The sequence below is a fragment of the Etheostoma spectabile genome, chromosome 17 (genome assembly GCF_008692095.1).
Source record: "Etheostoma spectabile isolate EspeVRDwgs_2016 chromosome 17, UIUC_Espe_1.0, whole genome shotgun sequence".
Lineage (NCBI taxonomy): Eukaryota > Metazoa > Chordata > Actinopteri > Perciformes > Percidae > Etheostoma > Etheostoma spectabile.
Window position 1 is genome coordinate 5683480 of NC_045749.1, and position 18931 is coordinate 5702410.

At 39.9% G+C, this 18931-nt stretch overlaps 1 protein-coding gene and 1 long non-coding RNA gene across 4 annotated transcripts in view; one reads left to right on the top strand and one right to left on the bottom strand.

Moving 5' to 3' along the window:
• The window catches only part of LOC116705245 (bcl-2-like protein 11), a 28482-nt gene extending 10509 nt beyond the window's left edge, over positions 1-17973 (top strand). For all 3 annotated transcript variants that reach the window (XM_032541240.1, XM_032541238.1, XM_032541239.1), the window contains one exon: positions 16963-17973. In XM_032541240.1, coding sequence (XP_032397131.1) covers positions 16963-16993 — 31 coding nt within the window. In that variant the 3' untranslated portion in view covers positions 16994-17973. The remainder of the gene's footprint in view (positions 1-16962) is intronic.
• On the bottom strand, positions 3106-10564 carry LOC116705247 (uncharacterized). Its single transcript, XR_004335884.1, has 3 exons — positions 10553-10564; positions 8098-8102; positions 3106-3361 (listed from the first exon to the last, which is right to left on the bottom strand). It is a non-coding gene; the product is annotated as an uncharacterized LOC116705247 (long non-coding RNA).
• Positions 17974-18931: the final 958 nt, after the last annotated feature.

An 18931-nucleotide genomic window follows, 5' to 3' on the forward strand; every position in this document is an offset into this window, starting at 1 on the left:
TGCTAAGTCAAAACAATAGCTGTTTAACCCTGTGAATGTGAAGCAGGATACTGTTGAAAATGAGCAATATGCTCAAAAAGGGGAACACATAACAGGGAGGAGCGGATCAGAAAAGAAATCTCCCAAAAATGTCGCTGTGGGTGATCAGAGGGAATCTGTGACCAGCTGGTTATTTCCACTGCGCTCCGGGTGAGAAGAATGAAATTACTTTTGATCAGAAAATAACCAAGCAGTCAGCCTAAAGCTGCAGAAAATCAAGATGCCACAGTAACCACTAAATTAAAAAAAAGAAGCTAAAAAGCAAAACAAGAAAACAGCCATATGACCCCTCAACAGTGGAGGGGCAGAAGCAACTCAATTCTCCTCTGCAAGGCCTTCAGCCAATTTCCAGCAGTGGGAAAGAAACAAAAACAAAACTTAGTGGTACAACTTGGGTGTTTAAATGTGGTGAGATGCAGAGGAGCTCATTGACTGTTCACATTATAAAAGTGGAGCTCATTTGCCCAGCCTAAGTAGCTGTAATTTAACTGCTTATTTCTTGGCTGGCTTACTGAGGTACTGATATACGTACATGGAACTGTTTGTGAATGCTGACTCTTCCTTGGCAGATTGGCAGGAAGTTATTTAGCTATAATATTGAATTTAATTGTATATCAAGGCAAGTATTTCAAGTAAATTTGTATTTACATACCATCAAATCAAATTTTCAGAGACCTAACGTTCTCTTTAACAGAAAGAATCCGTGTGTAGAACCAGGCTCTGGGTAGGCAGCCATCTGCCTCGACCAGTTTGGTTGAGAGAAACAGAGAGAGACAGAGATGCAGAGCAAATAATAACTAAAATAATAATCACGATGACTAAAAGTAATAGTGTGTCAGACAGGACCACGGCGGCAGGCATAACCACGATCCAAGCACAACTGCAATCCATGCCAAGTTAGTAAGATACATAAATGGGACATGAATACGTACATATGGATAGTATTATTGTTATGTGGTATTATTGTTGAAAATTGTGTTGAATTTAGTACACAGTAAATGTAAATCATTTCCTGAGTCTCTTCTTGCCGAATTTTAAAGATGAAAGTTTTATCCGTAAAGGCTCCATGTGTAGTTTTGACCACTAGTAGTGCTTAGGAGCAATGTTTTTACGAGTGGGTCCCCATTTTGTTTGTATGCAATATGATACACATTCTTACCACTGGTTTTAAACTGTTCTGCCACTTACAGTTGGTGGTGATAACATGCAAATAAGCGTGGCACTGTGCCAGCAATTGTAGGGAAGAAGAAGACCGAAATCTAGCAAATTTGGTGTGATTTAAAACAAATTAAAATGTAAAAATCGGGTTTGACTTCAAGAAGAGATACAATGCATTTTGTTGAGACATGTTTTTGTTTCATTTGTTAACAAGAGAACTCCACAAGGCACCTTAGCTTCTTTTTCATGTCCTCTTTGCAGTGTCACATATTTTGTCCATATCATACTACTCTAACACACAAGGATTTTCAAAGATGGATCCAGTTTGCTTAATCTGCTCTGATTATGTTGTGAAACGACAGTAGTCTATTGCCTCACTGAAGAAATAATCACATTATTGCATAGAATATAAATCCTCTGAATGATGGGTAATCAGTCAGTCAGACAGGGTGTGTTGTAAAGTTGTGTAGCTACAATACGTGATCATTTCCTCTTGGACTCTGTTTCCTTGGCAACATTTCTGCATGTTGCATCATCAGAGTTTTATTTACTTCTCTATCAAAGAACTAACTGGAGCTTTAAGATGCCAGAGAAAAAGAGGGAAAAAAATCAGTGCCGGTTCACTTAAATCTCATCAGAGAAATGGATTAAAAAATAAAAGTCAAGAACGAGCATAACAGAACTGTTATATCCCGATGAAGAGCTTAGAAAAAAGCCCTCAGTGTCAAAAGCTTAACGGCAATAAAGCCACAACTTTCTAGCTGAGCGGTCCGATTAGACAAAATGTTCTTCCCCCCGCCGTGTTTAACCTTCTGGGTGTCAATAAACATCAAAAAGGGAAACAGTTAACCCTTTCAGCCCTATTGCTTCTGCAAAGACAAACACTCATCCTTAACCAAAAACTCATGAAACTCTCTAGGGGATGTTGTCTGAGTGCACTTGTGGTTCCAGCAGTCAAACCCATCATTATCAGAGTTGTGTTACTCAACCATCTTTTAGGTTTTTGGATTGAATCAGTCACTGGACTTACCTGCCGTCTGGCAGACAGCAGTATCACTCAGTGAATCCCACAACCTGTGACAAGGTATGTGTCAAGACTCATGCAAGGCTGGTGTAGCCATCACTGCTGTGATTTAAAGGGGATCTATGCAGTTTTTTTTTTAGCTTAATTTACCTTAACTGAACAGCTTTGGAGTCATTGGAATGGTTATATCACTTTTTTTGAGTTGAATGGTGGTTGTCTCGCCCCCCACCGGTGAGCGGAAACACCACCCTTGCAACTTTAGGCTGCCGATCCGCCGGCCAAAACGGCAAATAGTATCGCGTGATATCAGGTCTCGCAATGTAACAAATTGCTTCAATACACTGCACACATAAGGCCATTCAGGAACCGGCTAACAAAGTAGCAATGGAGTTTTTCACACTATTGTCATGGCTGAGTCGGAAAAAAAAAAGCAGAAAGCTAGGAAAGCATTGTCGGAGGAACAGAGACAGGGGAAACGGCAGACTGACTGAGGGAGGAGTCAGACACAAGTAAACATAGGAGCTGCTAAATATCAATTCCAAAGCTGTAGGGGGAGCTCTATAGAGACACCTGCGGGCAAAAAGTGAAAAAACTGCCAAAACTGCACAACATCCTTTAAAGGTTTAGTGTGTAACGTTTTTACCGATTCATTATCAAAATCGGTGTTGCCCATTCCATAATTGTGCTTTTTCATGAATATTAACTACAACAATTCCTATTGGCTTGACAATTTACATTTGGGGTAGACGCTCCATTTTCATGCGCCGTCTTGAAATACGTTAACCGATAGGGGAAATACAGGACATACTGCTCCGCCTTACGCGTTTTCACTGTCACGTGATAAACTCACAGGTGCTGCTAATCTGCTAATGGTTATTGTCGCTTCCCTTTGTTTTCCTTGGCAAGTTTGAAGAAAGAAACATGTAGGACCACACATGTTCAAAATCCACATTTCAGCAACAGGAGTCTTCTTCTTAGCCCAGAAAAAGAAAAAAGGATATTGAAAGACCAAAAGACCGTCTTTTTTAAAGCATGAAGGCTACTGTAGCTGTTTTACGTACTTTAAGCTGCGTGGCGCAAGAGAGTTGATCGCGATATATGATCTCAACGCTCGATGGGGAGAAATTCCCACACATTGGACTTTTAAGCTGCAGAGGAAAACAGAGGGAGGGTGGCGAAATATATGACAATTTGATGATTCAACAGTAGTCACCCTATCAGCAAGACAGAGAGGTTGTATGTCTTAGTGAACTTGGGTGTGGAATTATCCAGAATGTGTCAGCATGTGTGTTTGTTTATGCTGTAGAACAATGAGGAGGCAGAGAAAAGAGGAACGTGGAGGCTTGTTCCCTGTTCTCTTGCCAGGTGTTGCTGTGGACAAGTGCACATGCATGGTTACACAATTTCATAACCACAGCAGTATAAGACATTTTTCAGATATGAATCAGATGCTTGATCTTCAATATAAGAAGTAAAAAAAAACATATCTTTGGGTGATGCCATGCAGAGGAATGGTAACTGCACGGAAGGGAAGGATAGCAATAATTTAGACATATTTAACTTGAAATCACTGGCAGGTAAAAAACAAACAGCTAGCGTAACTAGGGTTGTCTATTTTCTCCCTTAGCTAACAGTGAGCAAGAGCCACAGGACAGGAGAGGGAATCAGTCTGAATAAGAGGGAAGAAAAAAACAGAAACAGATAATTGTAGTAAGTTTGCTCAGCTTTCATCCTGCTGTTGGCAGGTGTGCACCTACTGTTGCTCTGTTTTCAGGAGAGGAAATGTTTTATCCTCTGATCTCTTACTGTACATCATCTAAAAACCTGAAAGCTTAAATCTCATCCGATCATGTCCCTAACATAGCAGGGGTTTTGGTTCGATGCATATGCCTGTTGTCAGTGGGGAACCCATCATTTAATGGTCTTGTGTCTCTTATCAAACTGTGTACTGTGTACATTCCTTGAGACCACCACCTCATGGCCTGACCCCAGGCCATAATGTTTCTACTCCAGGCACTTTTCTCAACAATCATGGACATCCTTGTGAGTCATCATGTCTGCTCTCTGAGACCAGTTCGCCTTGAAGAGTGACCCTACCAGAAGCCTGGATCAAACCCAGACACATTGGAGGGGTTACATTTCCCAACTCGAATTGGAGAGTTGAAAGATCTGAGAGGAAATTGATGACATTTCTGAGCAAAGGGAAATTCCAAGGAAGTTCACAGCAATGCCATGTACTTCACACTTGCATCTAACAAGCCCAGCAGGTTAGGTGAATCACCATGAATCATATCTTGCTTGTGGATTTGGGATGATTCAGACTTCTGATGTGGCTGCCTCCTAAACACCTCCATCTGGAACCTAGAGCAGTAATTTCCAACCTTTTTGACCTGTTACCAGTGTTGGGCAAGTTACTTTTAAAAAGTAAATAGTTACAGTTACTAGGTACTTCTTCCAAAAGTAATTAAATTAGATACTCAGTTACAAATTGTAAAAGTAACTGGTTACTTCAGAAAGGAACTAATGCTCAAATGTGACCCCTTGACCCCTCTTTAATGGAACTTAAAATTCATGTGCATGTTCAATTATTTATGGTAGCTCTGAATATTATAATGAACTGGACACTTAATACAAAATATATACACTCTTTGTAGTTCAAATAATATAAGTGCCCTGATGTCTATGCTTGTGCGCTGTTGTGTGCGTCAAGCCTGTGTGTGTGTGTGTGTGTGTGAGTGTATGTGTTTGTGTATGTATGTGTGTGTGTGTGACAGAGCAAGGGAGAAGCGAGATAGTGACAGCGATTAGCTTCGGAGCAAGTAGCCACTCTAGAGTCATAGTTAAAGAAACAAAGTGTGGGGGGAATCTTTAGCAGCAAAAGTTACCCCCCCTCCTTGATTTCATAACGCCATACCTGTCTCTCGTTGACTGACTTGCTTGTCTTGTTCATTGTGTCCGACTGCATGCTTTTGAACACCCACCCAACTCTACTTTTGATTGGCTTACCATGAAATTTTATTTATTATTATTTATTATTTATGCGCTTGTCTCGTGGACAGCCCACTAACCAAGGAAGACAAAAGGTCTTTGATTCTCGGCTCAGAGATCTAGTTATTCTGATGAAAAAAACAGCTTCAATTATAGTAACGCGCCACATGTTCTGGCAGTAACGACAACGCCGTTATTCCTATCGCTGCCTGTGACCCCTTAAAATGAAGCAAGGTCTACTTGCGCCCCATTGCATGCATATGTCTACCAAAGACCAATTTTCCCTCTCATACTTTTTATTTTACTACATTTAAGAAGTAAAATTCAAAGTAATTCACTAAGAAAAATGCAAAGATAAGAACAGATATCAAAACATAACAATAATTTGGACAACATGGATTACATTTGACATGGGATGTTTGTGGACCTCAGAGGATGAAAGCTATTGACTTTTGTGATCCTCTGACTATTGTTGTTGCGCGACCATGAGGTTGACTTTTTTCTTCTTTTTTCGGCGAAATGTCGTGACAATTATCAAATGGATTGACTGCTGTGACGTTTGGAAAAGCCGTTCATGGTCCCCAGAGGATGAATCCTACTGACTTTGATGATCCCATGACTTTTCTTTTAGTGCTACCATGAGGTTGACACATTTAGTTTTGAGTGAACTATCTCAATTAAAATTTCATGAATAACCTTGCAATTTCGACAGCCATTCATGCTCCCCTCAGGATGAATTATAACAACTTTGGTCATCCTTTTACTTTCAATCTAGTGCCACAATCTGGTCATGAATGTAACTATCCAAAACGTTGGTTCATGACCAAAGACCTGCAAAACTAATGCTATTCTGAATATACCGTTTAGACTTTCCTCACGAGTAATTGGAGGGCCCAAACCCCCAAGTTGGACACCACTGACCTAGAGGATAGAAACATTTTTTAGCAAAGTTCTCAACAATGTCATGGACATCCGAGCCATTATCAAATAAGCCCAGCTGGACAGTGAGGCTAATGTAATAACAAGAGGAAAAGGATTCCTCTAAATATGTAAAAGGAATATACACTTGATAGTATTGTAAATTGTAAATATATCATCAGGTTTTAGGGGGATATTATAGCACACTGATAAGTTCTCACATTACCACAAAGTTATTGTTACATGGCTGTTGAGCACTGAGCTGCCATTGCCAAAAATAGCTTTATTCAGTTTCAATGCCTGAAGGCGTTGACTGAGAGGCAGAGCCGCATCACTTTAGGTTGAAGAGGCTTTAATATGACTCACATCATCTGAGCATACATTTACACACAGACACACAGGTGTCTCAGCTCACTGGATTGCCTGAGAAAGTAGAAAAACACTTCTTAAAAATGTATTTACATAAAACCACATTTAATTGATTCATTAATTGTCTTTAAAACATGTGCAGCCGTGTGTAGTCACTGATATTATGATAAGTTATTTGTTTTTTAGCAGTCATCCTCTCTCTCACTTGCTTTCACTCATGTGTACTCATTTAATCCAGCCTCTCACCCCCCTCACTCTCTCTGTTAAACATTTACACAATGTGTGTGCGATTATGTGTGTTTGTTTTCAAACATCTGTATTCGTGCTGTGTGTGTGTGTGTGTGTGTGTGTGTGTGTGTGTGTGTGTGTGTGTGGGTGTGTGTGTGTGTGTGTGTGTGTACATGTGTGTGTGTGCGCGCCGCATGTGTGGTGTGACAGTCTAGTGTCCGTGACAGTGTAGATTCATTATGGCTCAGCCCTGTGGTTTAAAAACTGTCAGGGAGCAAAACACAAGGTCTAATTATCCCACCAAAACACAACACACACACACACACACACACACACACTCAGTCCTCTTTCAGTAAGAGGTAAAACCCTTTGTCCTGAAGACAGAAATAACTCTGAGGAACATTGTCGACCAGTGGGGTGTCACTGGCTGGCTGCTTGTGTTTTTGTTTGTGTGTGTTCAAGTGTGCGTGAAAGACAGAGAGCGGGAAAAATACAGTATTTTTAACCCTTGTTTAACCATGAGTTAAGAGTGCATCGCTGTTTCCATTAGTTGAATGCAGGACCAAAATGCCTGTTCAAAGCCTGCTAGTAAAGGATTGTTTAAATGCTTGTTCTGTTTTATTTCTTTTATTTCAGCATTGCTACATTTATTTCTGAAATTGTCTGAGCTCTCTGATGACTCCATATTGCACAAACGATTCCAATGAGCACTATCTAAGCTCTACTTTACTCAGAAAAGGTGGTCTGTATGCAAGGCCACACCAACGGTTACATTTTGTGCCAGAATCAAACATAGAGCAGAGAAAAGCTTGCTGGAATGATTTAGCAGTCACTACATAGCCACAACTGTAAAGAATAATGTGCAGACAGATGTTTACATGTTCAGAGTGAGATGTAAGTGTAAGCTGCATTTTGTGTTTAAACCTTTTATCCATGCTCTAACAAGAAAAATTATACTGTTTGGGGGAGGTTTGCATAGTTGCACAGTTTGCATTGTGTGTGTGTGTGCGTGTGTGTGTATGTGTGTGTGTGCTTGTGCTTGTCTAAGTGTAGCCTTGTTTGAAGAGCTATTTTTGAGCAGCAGCATAGTAAGTTGTGGTGACCAAACAAAATCACATGAGCTTTTTGTAACAGGCTGACTCAATGTTTCCACAGTGAAAAAAAAAACAGACAAGAAGAAGAGTAAGAAATATATATTTAAAATGTTCTGCATCAGAGATATGTCTAAAGGCAAACAGTTTCTTGACCTAAAAAAGAAATATGGAAATTATGTATAGAGTCATGCATTTCACATCAACTTTTCTATCCTATCATTTTTCTAATTTTGTACATTGCTCCTCTAGGTTTTCTGACATAGCGTCCCAATTGAATACCCTTTCTAGCAATTGCATATATTTGACAATTATTGCCATCCATTTTTCAAAACATTCCACAAGTTTTAGTCTTCCTTCCTTCCAGTTAGCCATTTTTCCTTTCATTTCAATAATAAATGCACACACCAAGTTAACTTGTCTTTTTTTCTCACCGTCTCATGCTGCTAAAGTCACTGATAAGTTTCTCACCGTAATAACTTTTCTGATTAAGTCTTTATTGATGGTGCATTCAAGAGCTGGTGGGAAGTTCAGGCATCCTTGCCTTTGAACCTAGCTAAATGTGCAAAGCTGCCAAATTCACTGTCCTCTAGTTTGATTCACAACATGCTTTGCTACTGTAGAGCATGAATGCAAATCTCTGATGTTGGACCTTCACCCAACAAGACTTTTAAAATGTGTCTGCACTTTCATTAAAATGCAACTAATGAAAAATAAAGGCAACATCATTTTCATTGTGATGGATTCATATACCTGCTGTTTGGAACCTGAATAGAAACTAATGGCTGCCTGAGTTGCAGGAAAATGTAGTAAAACATAAAACATTGTGGGATGTTAGGAATGTAATTAAACAAAACAAGATCTGTAGTAATTGGGATGAAACATTAAATCATAATCAGCAGTATCCTTTAAAGTAGATTTGCAAATATTGTGCACATGAGTTTGTATATTATCTTGTTTGATTGGTTGACTGAATGACAGTGTGGTGGCTTCATTGGTTGGTTGACTTACTGTCCGTCTGGTGGATTTTCTGGTTGACTGATTGTAGAGTAAGTTGACTCGCTGACTGCCTGCTTGGCTTTCTCTCTTGAGTTGTGGATGTTTTGCTTTTTACTTTTTGAATATCAGAGACAGAGAAAGAAATAGAGAGTGTCTGTGTGTGTGTGTGTGTGTGTGTGTGTGTGTGTGTGTGTGTGTGTGTGTGTGTGTGTGTGTGTGTGTGTGTGTCAGTTGAACTTCTTGTTAAAAGCCTGGAAAACAATTTGTGGCAGCAGGTTTTCTATTCTCAGATGATGGAAGGGGTTGTTTGAGGTAAGAGTTTAAAATGAGGAAACTATAAAGAGGATTGCCAGTGTGTGGGTGTATGTGTGTGTGTGGGTGTGAGTGTGTGTATATATATTCTTTCTGTAATCCTGAGGTATAAGGTTAAATATCAAGATTGTTTGGTGAAACTGGTTTTGGCTTTGTGTCAGACTCTCAGCCTGCAGTTTGTCAGCTGAGGAGTACATCTGCTTCTGATTGCAGTTGAAATCAAACCTCTCATCCTGACTCTGACATGCGAACAATTACCCAAATAACAGACTAGCCCTATTGTCTACATGGTGTTTTTAATCATAGGTAATTATTTGTATCCCCAGAACACTTGATTTACGGTAACGTTTTTGACATCACTGTTTTTTGTTTGGATTAAACAAGCAAGATACAACTTTTTCCTTTATTTTGGAGGTGCTGGTAGCTGTATTTCTTTTTGACTTTGGAGAGAGAGAGGGTCTTTATCGTGAGCTAAGCTAATAGCCTTTTGGCACTAGCTTTTTACTTAAAGTGCCCATATTATGCTTTTTGCACGTTATAGGTTTACAAAGTAAAAAAGCCCAAAGTCCACCCCAAAGGAACTCAACCATCTTCCGGAAAAAAACACTGTTTACAAACTGCTCCAAAAAGCTCTATTGTAGTCCAGCCTTTACTTCCGTGACGAACGTGCGTCACTTTGTAACACACACTTTAATGCTCGCCTAGCTGCTATCATGGCATGCCCTCATGCTCTGCAACTGACAAGCTTGCAGTACTTAGTGCGACTCCCAACAAAGATGGAACAAAAGTGAGATGTCTCACTCTGTAGCTAAAACAGAGAGCTCAACACACAGGGTGAAAAGAGGAGCGGCGGCAACGTGCAGTACAACAAATATATGGTGTACCACATAAACCTATTCTGGTACAACTTCTAAATACAATTATGATCATGATAATGAGCATAATATGAGCACTTTAATTCACAGACATGAGAGTGATATTAATCTTTTCATCTAATACAGCAAAAAAGCACATTTACAAAAATGCCAAACTATTCTTTTGAATCCTTTGAATGAGTTGAAGAAACTCTGAGCCTGCACCTTCCAGTATCAGACATCTGATAATAATTAATATAAATGAAGCCAGGTGTGAATACACTTGACATGTACTGAATGAAGTAGGACAGTGATTTGATTACTCATCATCTGATCCAGAGGTGGTTTAAAACACATTGTATACAGATGTTGGTTGAATGTTAATGCGTCATCTTTTTTAAAACCACATACATCAAGTCTCAGCTCCTCCCAGGTATACCACATCCTTCTGTTATGTTGTCATTGACAGCTTCTCCTGCACTTTCATTAGCTGTAGAATATGTATGACATAGTAAGTGCCTAACATGACTACAGAGCAGGACATTTACAGGTGGCAGTTAGAATTTGGGGACAAAACATCTGATTAATGTATTCTGAAGAGATAAACCATATACAATTGTTTAAGAATTTCTGAAACAACTGACAATCCACTTTCTTATATGACATCAGTAGAGATAAACTGAACATATACAAGTGAAACAAGCTTTTAAGTAACTTTACTTTATGTCTTGAGACTCATAAATCTGACAACGTGGTCCCTCACTCTGCAAATAGCAGACCATCTTGAAAGTTAAATCATTGCAGCGGTTTGTGAGGTGAGGAAAGAGCAAAGAAACTCTGCCAATTTCAAAACCACAAAGCCTGAGTCTGTCTTCCAAAGCTGCGTTGAGGAGAGATCAGTCTCTAATGTGCAATATGATGAACGCTTTTGCAAGCAAGTTAACATTATTATTATTATTATTATTAATAATAATCTTAATAATTACAAAGTTTTCACAACAAACAAAGTATGTTTGCATATTTAAAGGCCAGAAAGGGTGTAAGCTGTGAAAATAAATCAACATTTTACTCCTTTTATGAAAGTTTTTCTTCAGTGGAAAATCCACTGCAACTTTATACTCACAGGCAGAGTGACAAACGTTTGAGGTTATGCGGTGCCAAAAGAAAAGAAGGGCTGAACTAATGACTGTTCGCTGTAGCTTCTACACCCACACAGGTCTTGATTTACGATGTCAAAAGTCCATGTTGTGGAGGTGAAAGCAAATTTAAAAAAATAATTAATGTTTGGAGAGTTTGCTCTGCCAAACACAAGAGTTCCTTGATGACATTTGGGGAAATCAGCTCAGATTTAGCTGCAGTGTAGTAAGTGCTGCTCTATCTCGACTGCTGTCTCAATGTATGTTGATTTTAAGTTAGAAAGTTCCTAATGTGATGACTACTGGGGGAAAAAAAAACATCAAAGAAGAAAAAAGTACCCCATGTCATGTTAGAATAAAGTGTTTATCCAGATGGGTTTATGGAGACTTGTTCCTTTTTTTCCAGAAAAAATGAAGCACTCCAGTTTTCTTCTTTCATGGTGGATTTAATTAAAACAAGAATAACAGTTTACAGCCCCATCAGCGTATCTGTAAAGCTGCCAGTAGGCCTAGCGATGTTTGAACTAAACATGCCGATGTTTTAGCCCAGTCTCATGGCAGTTCGTGAAATGGTGCCGTCATTCAATTTATTGATCCGTGTACAGGGACACGATTTTCTCGTTTTTTTTTCGCAGTGGTGAGCACTAATTTTACACTAATGCATTTTAATTTGGAAGCATCTTTCGTGATAAAAGCACAATTAATATTGAAAAGCCAAAGATCCACGTAAGGAGGTTGGTCGGGTTGGTCGGGTTGGTGGATGTGTCAAACTACACAGGACTTTCACCCCGAAGACCGGGGATCGGGTCCTGCGTGTGGCAGTTCCTATCCGCGTTATTCTTCTCCTAACAACAACCGTCCCGTTGTTGGTGGGTGTCTGTCTTGTTGTTGTCACCAGCATGTGGCGTTTCATTCAGAGCAGCCTAGTTTCATGGCAGCTGTCCCCGGCTTGTTGCGTTTCATTTCCCCGTTGTTACGTCCTCCAGAGACCGCGGATCGTGTCCCGGTGGCCGTTGTTGTCATCGTCTACCGCGTGGCGTTTCATTTCCCCGTTGTTGCGTCCCATAGAGCCGCCCAGTGTCATGGCAGCTGTCAGCGGCGTGGCCATTTCATTTCCCCGTTGTTACGTCCCCCAGAGACCGCGGATCGTGTCACGGTGGCCGTTGACAAAACAATAAATCAAAATAACGTGACCATTTCAAGAACTGCCATGAGACCAGGTTGGATGTTTAGCAGGTGCACTTTTCACTATATTAACCATTTAAGTTTAGTTTGATAGAATGCTAATATTTGCAGATAAGATCAAAACAAAGTATTGGACACATTAAAGTGTTAACCGTATAATGGCGCTAGATGAAAAGAAAAGGGAGCATCAAAGTTATTACAATTCATCCTCTGAGGACCGTGAATGTCTGAACCAAAGTTCATAGCAATCCATCCAATAGGTTGTTAAATTATTACACTCTCTGAGTGGTGGAAAGACCCAACGTCCGACAGATAATGCAGCTAATAAATATTCGTGTGACTGGTGTAGCCAAAACCATATGGTAAGAAAATGGTTTCCAACAAAAATAGCCTGGAAGTTACCAACATGATTGGGAATAATAATTATTGAGATGTACCTTCTGTTCAAACATATGGGCTTGAGCACGCAATTTGCATACTCAGATCTGATTTAGTTATTCTCTCCGGTTGCCACTGCACCGTCTCATGACAAAGCATTTCATTTCCTGAGCGGTGTGTTTCACGTCGTTTTGACTGACAGAGAATCAGGAGGCCATTGATCACAACGGCCAGCTTTTCCTCCACTTAGTTTGAAGTGCTTTTTTGTAGTTGAAGTAGAAAAGAACAGTGCTTCTATCTCAGGGAGATTCATAATAAATGTGATTGGTTGTATTCAGGTTGTTTCTCTATCAGGCTTGTTAAACTGGTTCTGGAAACTCGGGTCACGTGTTGTTTAAATGAGTACTCTGGAAGCTCTTTGGTCACCTCTGATTGTTTGTTTGACTTGGTCACAGTCAGAAGCAGAATTAGAAGCCGACCAATTCAACACAAGGTTAACTGCTTTTCCCCTCACCTGTTTTCTCCTCTGGCATTAGGTGTTTCTGTGGGTTTTGGTTCAGCACAGCTTTGAAATTTCTCTTGTGCTCTTGTTCGTTAACGGTCCAATGTGTAGGAATTTCTCCCATCTAGCATTGAGATCGTATGTTGCAATCAACTCTCTCGCACCACGCAGTTCCAACTAAGTATTACTGCGACGGTAGCCTTCACACTTCATAAAGCCGGTCTTTTGCTTTTTTCAATATCCTTTTTCTTTTTCTGGGTGAAGAAGAGGACTCCTGTTCCTGAAACTTGGATTTTGAATACGTGCACGAGGCAGAGTGGTAATTGGGAGGGTTGGTAGTGTTTCGAGGCCGTTCCGGCCGCTCCGGCTGCCGCTACACGCTGGTCAAACTAACCTACACGACGGGCCGCAGCAGCCTCTTATTTCCAAACATTCATCTCTTCCCCGCCCCCCAAGGGCCCTGGGTCTACAACATTTTCCGGTATATTTTTTTTCGTCCCACTCCACCGCAGAATGTATTAAGATAACGTGTGGTCGTCCATGTTTCCTGCTTCAATGTTGCCGTGGCTGGGAAGCTGTGATACCCATTAGCAACATCAGCAGCACCTGTGAGTTTCATCAACTTACAGCAAAAACGCAAAAGGCAGAGAAGTATATCCTGTATGTCCCTTACCGGCCAACGTATTTCAAGATGCCGCATGACTATGGAGAGTCTACCCAAGTTCATGCACAAATGTAAAATTTTAAGTCAGTAAAAATACTTGAAATTGATTGATGAAATTGGTCAATATTCATAAAAAAGGACCAGTTTGTGAAGGGCAATACAGATTTTGATAATGAACAACTACAAAAGTTACACACTGGACCTTTAAGATCTTGTTTTTCAGAGCACAGTCGTGCCCTGGGGCAGAAGGCTTATTCTGTGCCAGTCAAAGTCTGGATGGTATTGTGAAGTCCATCCGGCTGGGCTGTATTTAAATGGCTTCATGCCGAAACAGAACATCTATCTTCCAGTGGAAAAACTGATTCCTACTCTTGTAAATGCCAGAGTTATTCTTGTAAATGCTTCAGTTAGAGTGCAAGATTTCCTTTTCAAACCTTTATTTAGTAGAACAATAATAGCTTAGGGTGGATTTTTAAGCCCCACTCTGCTTCGGCTTTACATTCAGACACGTCCAAGATTTCATACCTGAGCACTGCATAGTGCAACCACAGCCTACTGCTAGGAGCTGTTTTTGTGAGTTCATTAATTTAAGAGTTCTCAGTGAATCCTATGTTTTACTCTGAACAGGTTTGAACTAGAGCTAATAGGGAAATTATGGTAACTCGTGCAAGGCCTTGAAATATCAGCAAAATATTTCAAGTTCCCCTATTATTATTATTATTATTATTATTATTATTATTAGAGGTGTGTGTTGCTGTAAGCGAAGTTACTTCATTCATTGTGGGGATCCCCACCTACCTTTCCTCTGCAACAGGAACCTAGTTGTTTCTGGAAAGTGCTTGTTTAACCCTCTTGTTGTCCTCGGGTCAAATTTGACCACTTTAAAAAATGTCTATATCTGAAATATGGGTTTCTTTTTAACCAAATTACAACAAAACAAATGTACACTCTTAGCAAATACAATTGATCACTTTCGTTCCTGACTAAACTCATCTGTACGTTCATCTGATCTTAACTATTAGTCAAAATAATTCATAATTTCTGTATTTTTAACTCAAATATTAATTCTGTATAAATTACGGTTATTGACCATGAATTCCAAAATGCACTGTAAAACTAGTGGTAGTAAGGTGGTGTTAGTGAAAACTAACAAAAAGTCTAAAAAAGGGACAAAAATGTCAGTTTTTTGTCAGTTTTTGACCTGGGAGGACAACACAAAGGTTAAGGAGGAAGCTTCCCCGCTAAAGGTCCTTTTCATCTGGCGACCAGGCAGATCCCTTATTTGTGAGAAGCTGCTGCTGCTGCTGAAGCGAAACACCTGTTTCAGTCCACAGTGTGCCAAGTGTGTCGGAATGACTGCAGAGAGACGTTCAAAATAGCAAGAGACAGGACAGACAGCTTCCAGTGTGAACGAAATATTAGACTCTTCAAAACTTATGATGTATTCAGTGTTTTCTTGCTTGAGACTAAATATTTGGATCTGGAATCTGGATATGATAGTTGCATCATGGGAAATGCAAAGTGGACAGTTCGGGGTTAGGGTTATGTATGCACATGTGGTAACTGGACAAAAAAATAAAACAATTCAGAAAGATTGAAAGCCTTCAGAAAAATTTAAACCCACAAACACATTACACATGTGCATTCATACACACACTGGTGTAAGGACATTCCACCTGTAGACGGACGGGGTAAAGAGGGTTGCGGCAGGATGTAGAGAACTGTTCTAACTTGCTTCCTGCAGATGTAAACATACAGTATGCCTATTTGTCTCTTGGATTTGAAATCATCACGGGATTCCCAGGTGTTCACCTGAACATTTGATGCATATCACAACATGCTCAACACAAACATTTTGTGAAATGAGAGCACACTAAACAAAAGCAAATGTTTCAGTTGGACATATAATTTAACTTCATGAACTGAACATGTTGTTTTCACACTTTTTTTCATTAAATGTTCCTACAAACCTACAATACAAAAATGTACTTCTTTTAACCATTAACCACATTAATACTTGGGGAAGATTACCCTCATTACCCTGTCCTAGACAAACCCGCTGAGTTTAAATAGTTTAGCCAGCACTTTTTTTTTTTGCTGCCTCAAGCTTCTTTTGAAACTAATTTGTCTTCTGGCTGTGGCAACAGCTGCATGCCGACAATCAAAAACAACACACCTTCGTCGTTCTGTGTGTGTGTGTCGCGTTAGGTCATGGCAGTTTCCTGCTATGACGACCAGCCACGGCTCGCTTCACGCATGAGGCGGTACTAATCTGCAATGGGGCACCGTGGCCCAGGCGAGGCGAGTCGAGCAGGTACAGTTAATGGAAAACGCCACTGTTTCAAAATACAAACAACAAAATACAAATCTTACCTTCTGCTCTTGGACTGTGGAAGTTAAGCAGGCAAACACGGTTATACGTGAAATAAGACCGATCTTACATTTTTCCTTATAATACTTCTGATACAAGGATTAAGTGGCTCTATCAGGTTGCCTGGGTCGCTCACCTGGGTGAGCATGCACCCTATGGCTTAGTCCTTAACGCAGCGGTTGCGGGTTAAATTCTGACCTGCAGCCGTTTGCTGCATGTCATTACATCTCGGTGCTGTCCAGTCAATAAAGGCCAAAAAATGCCCAAAGAGTAATCTTACACTGCAATACACAAACGGTGCCGTCTCTTTATTTGCATGTCTTCTACAGAGATCATCAACAGGATGCTGACTGTTTGAACAAATCTAAAAGTTAGCCGATGACGTCATTGACGTTTTTTTAACAAGCTACCATTGGCTTATTTAGCGGCCTATAGCTACAGATAATAAAACCTGGTAGCGACAGTGGTCATTTCAGCCAGCAACCGTTGATTCATTGCAGGCAGAAACAAGAAGTTGCTTTTGTCTTATCTGTGTTGTTTCAAAATGTTAGCACTGTAAACTACTTACAGTGTGTCGTGCGAGAGTGGAAAGTTTGATAGTTGTAGCACAGTTACTAAGTAGGGTGCAATTTAGTGAACAATCCATTTAAACTATACTGTAGATCAACAGAGTTAAAGATTATTGTCTTTACCTATCTGTTGATACTGTAACATCCCTTCTTCTCTCTGTCCTTTTTTAATTCCAGGGGGTGGCAGGCAGACATAGACGGGTTGTGATCCATCCGAACCCACTGCCACACATCCACCAGGAGCCCACCGTGCTGCTCTGCGTGGGCCTTCTGATCCTCCTGATTGGACGAATAATCTACTTGCAAGGCAGTACAAACAGCCAGGACAACTCTCAGGTTTAGCCTTTGGAAAACCCAGCAGATGTAGCTAATAATGTATCTGTATCAAATCCTTGTTGTTTTTTTGGGACCTGATTTTTACCAGTGGTGGAAGGAGACTTTGGACTCTTAATTTCGATGGAGATAATTTGTTGACACCTTTGAGGAGCTGTGAAAAGCCTGGATTTGTGTTTTTTCACCTCTGCTCCTTCACGGTCTCTGAGCCTTTGCAATGCCACCAAAGAGCCGGGAATTTGCACTTCTTTCCAGCGCAGCGGTGGTCATGTCACCTAAATATGCATCTGTGCAAAATGACGCCTGTGGAAATTCAAATGTGCCTTGTACAGTTTCCTATTTACTTTTATAGCTTCTTTTAAGGTGTTTTTATTGTACAGAGATTATGAATTCATAGGGTGATCAACTCTGCAGACCCAGGGTTGGTAAATGTGGGACCAGTCTGCAGATTTCCCTCCCTTTTTTTCCTTCTAATGGTTTCAGGTAGGAAAACATGATTTTGTACTCCTGTCTTGTCACGATCCAACATGCAACAGACTGATTTGTGTGTGAACCAACTGGTCCAAAGTAATCATTTTTATCTAAACTACTGTGTCATTTAACACTTTGTTACCATGAGTTACCATGTCTGCTTATGTCTACATAGTAAGTTAATAAGCCAACTGTACGCCAGGGTTTCCAGCCACAGAAATGAATTTTATCCTGATAATTTGAGTACTAAATGACACTGGAATCAACCTAAGAGATCATCAAATGTCATGACAGGATCTCTATTTCAGGGAGAGGTGAGGTGGGTAATAGAAAGGTTGCAGTTTTCCTCAGCAACAAAACAACTTGGTCTGGGTGGCAGTACAGCATTTGTATTGTAATTTTGTAAAAGACAAAAGACAAGATATTTTGATGGAAAGTCATCATCAGGAAAAGCAGGCCGTAACAATACACCAAACTTTGGTTCAATTAGGTTCACGATATTGTATGATATTTCAATACCCTCGGTCAAGTTTAAGTAACAGTAGCTCCTCCCACCATAATATGTAATCAAGTAATCTGTAATCAGGATTATCATCTCTTCAAAGGTACTTTCAATCGATGCACCAATCCTGCATCTTTTTAAAAGTGAGAACACATTTCTTTACAATTTCCACTAGTTATCTAAACATTTAGACATTAATTAACTTGGAATTGCAAAATTAATGTTTTATCCATGTATTTCATGACTACTTTACAATTGTACAGGCAGATTTGAACCTCTGCATTGATCAGTTTTACACAAACAAAACCTCAAGCATTGATACTAGTAAGATGATACTGTACCAACTGTACCAAATGATACCATCCACCATCTGTAATGAAAAACCTGTGTGTTTCTGTAACCCCTAGAGCCAGGTTGAATGGTGAAAACACGTGACTTCCTCCCTATTGACTTAAAATTTAACATGCGATAACCAAGCATTTTTACAATCATGTTTATCCCCAAATACAGTCAGTATACATGGATTTACAGGATGACTGTAAACAACATAAAGCTTACTACTCTATATTTTCTACAGTCATCCCATAAATCCATTCCCTCTTCTCTCTGATTATTTTCAGCATTAAAACAAAGAGTTTGCAGAAAAGCAGGAGCAGAATGCTTCAGCATTCTGAAAATACTATGATTTGTAACTAAAATGTTACTAAGCTGCCCAGTTAGTTAATGGAACTCAAGAGCAAGATAATGAACAAAATAAATAATGGAATCATGTCAATCATTTAAACCATTAAACAGTGTCATTTCCTGCTGTCTTGTTTACTATTGTTCTATTTTGCATTG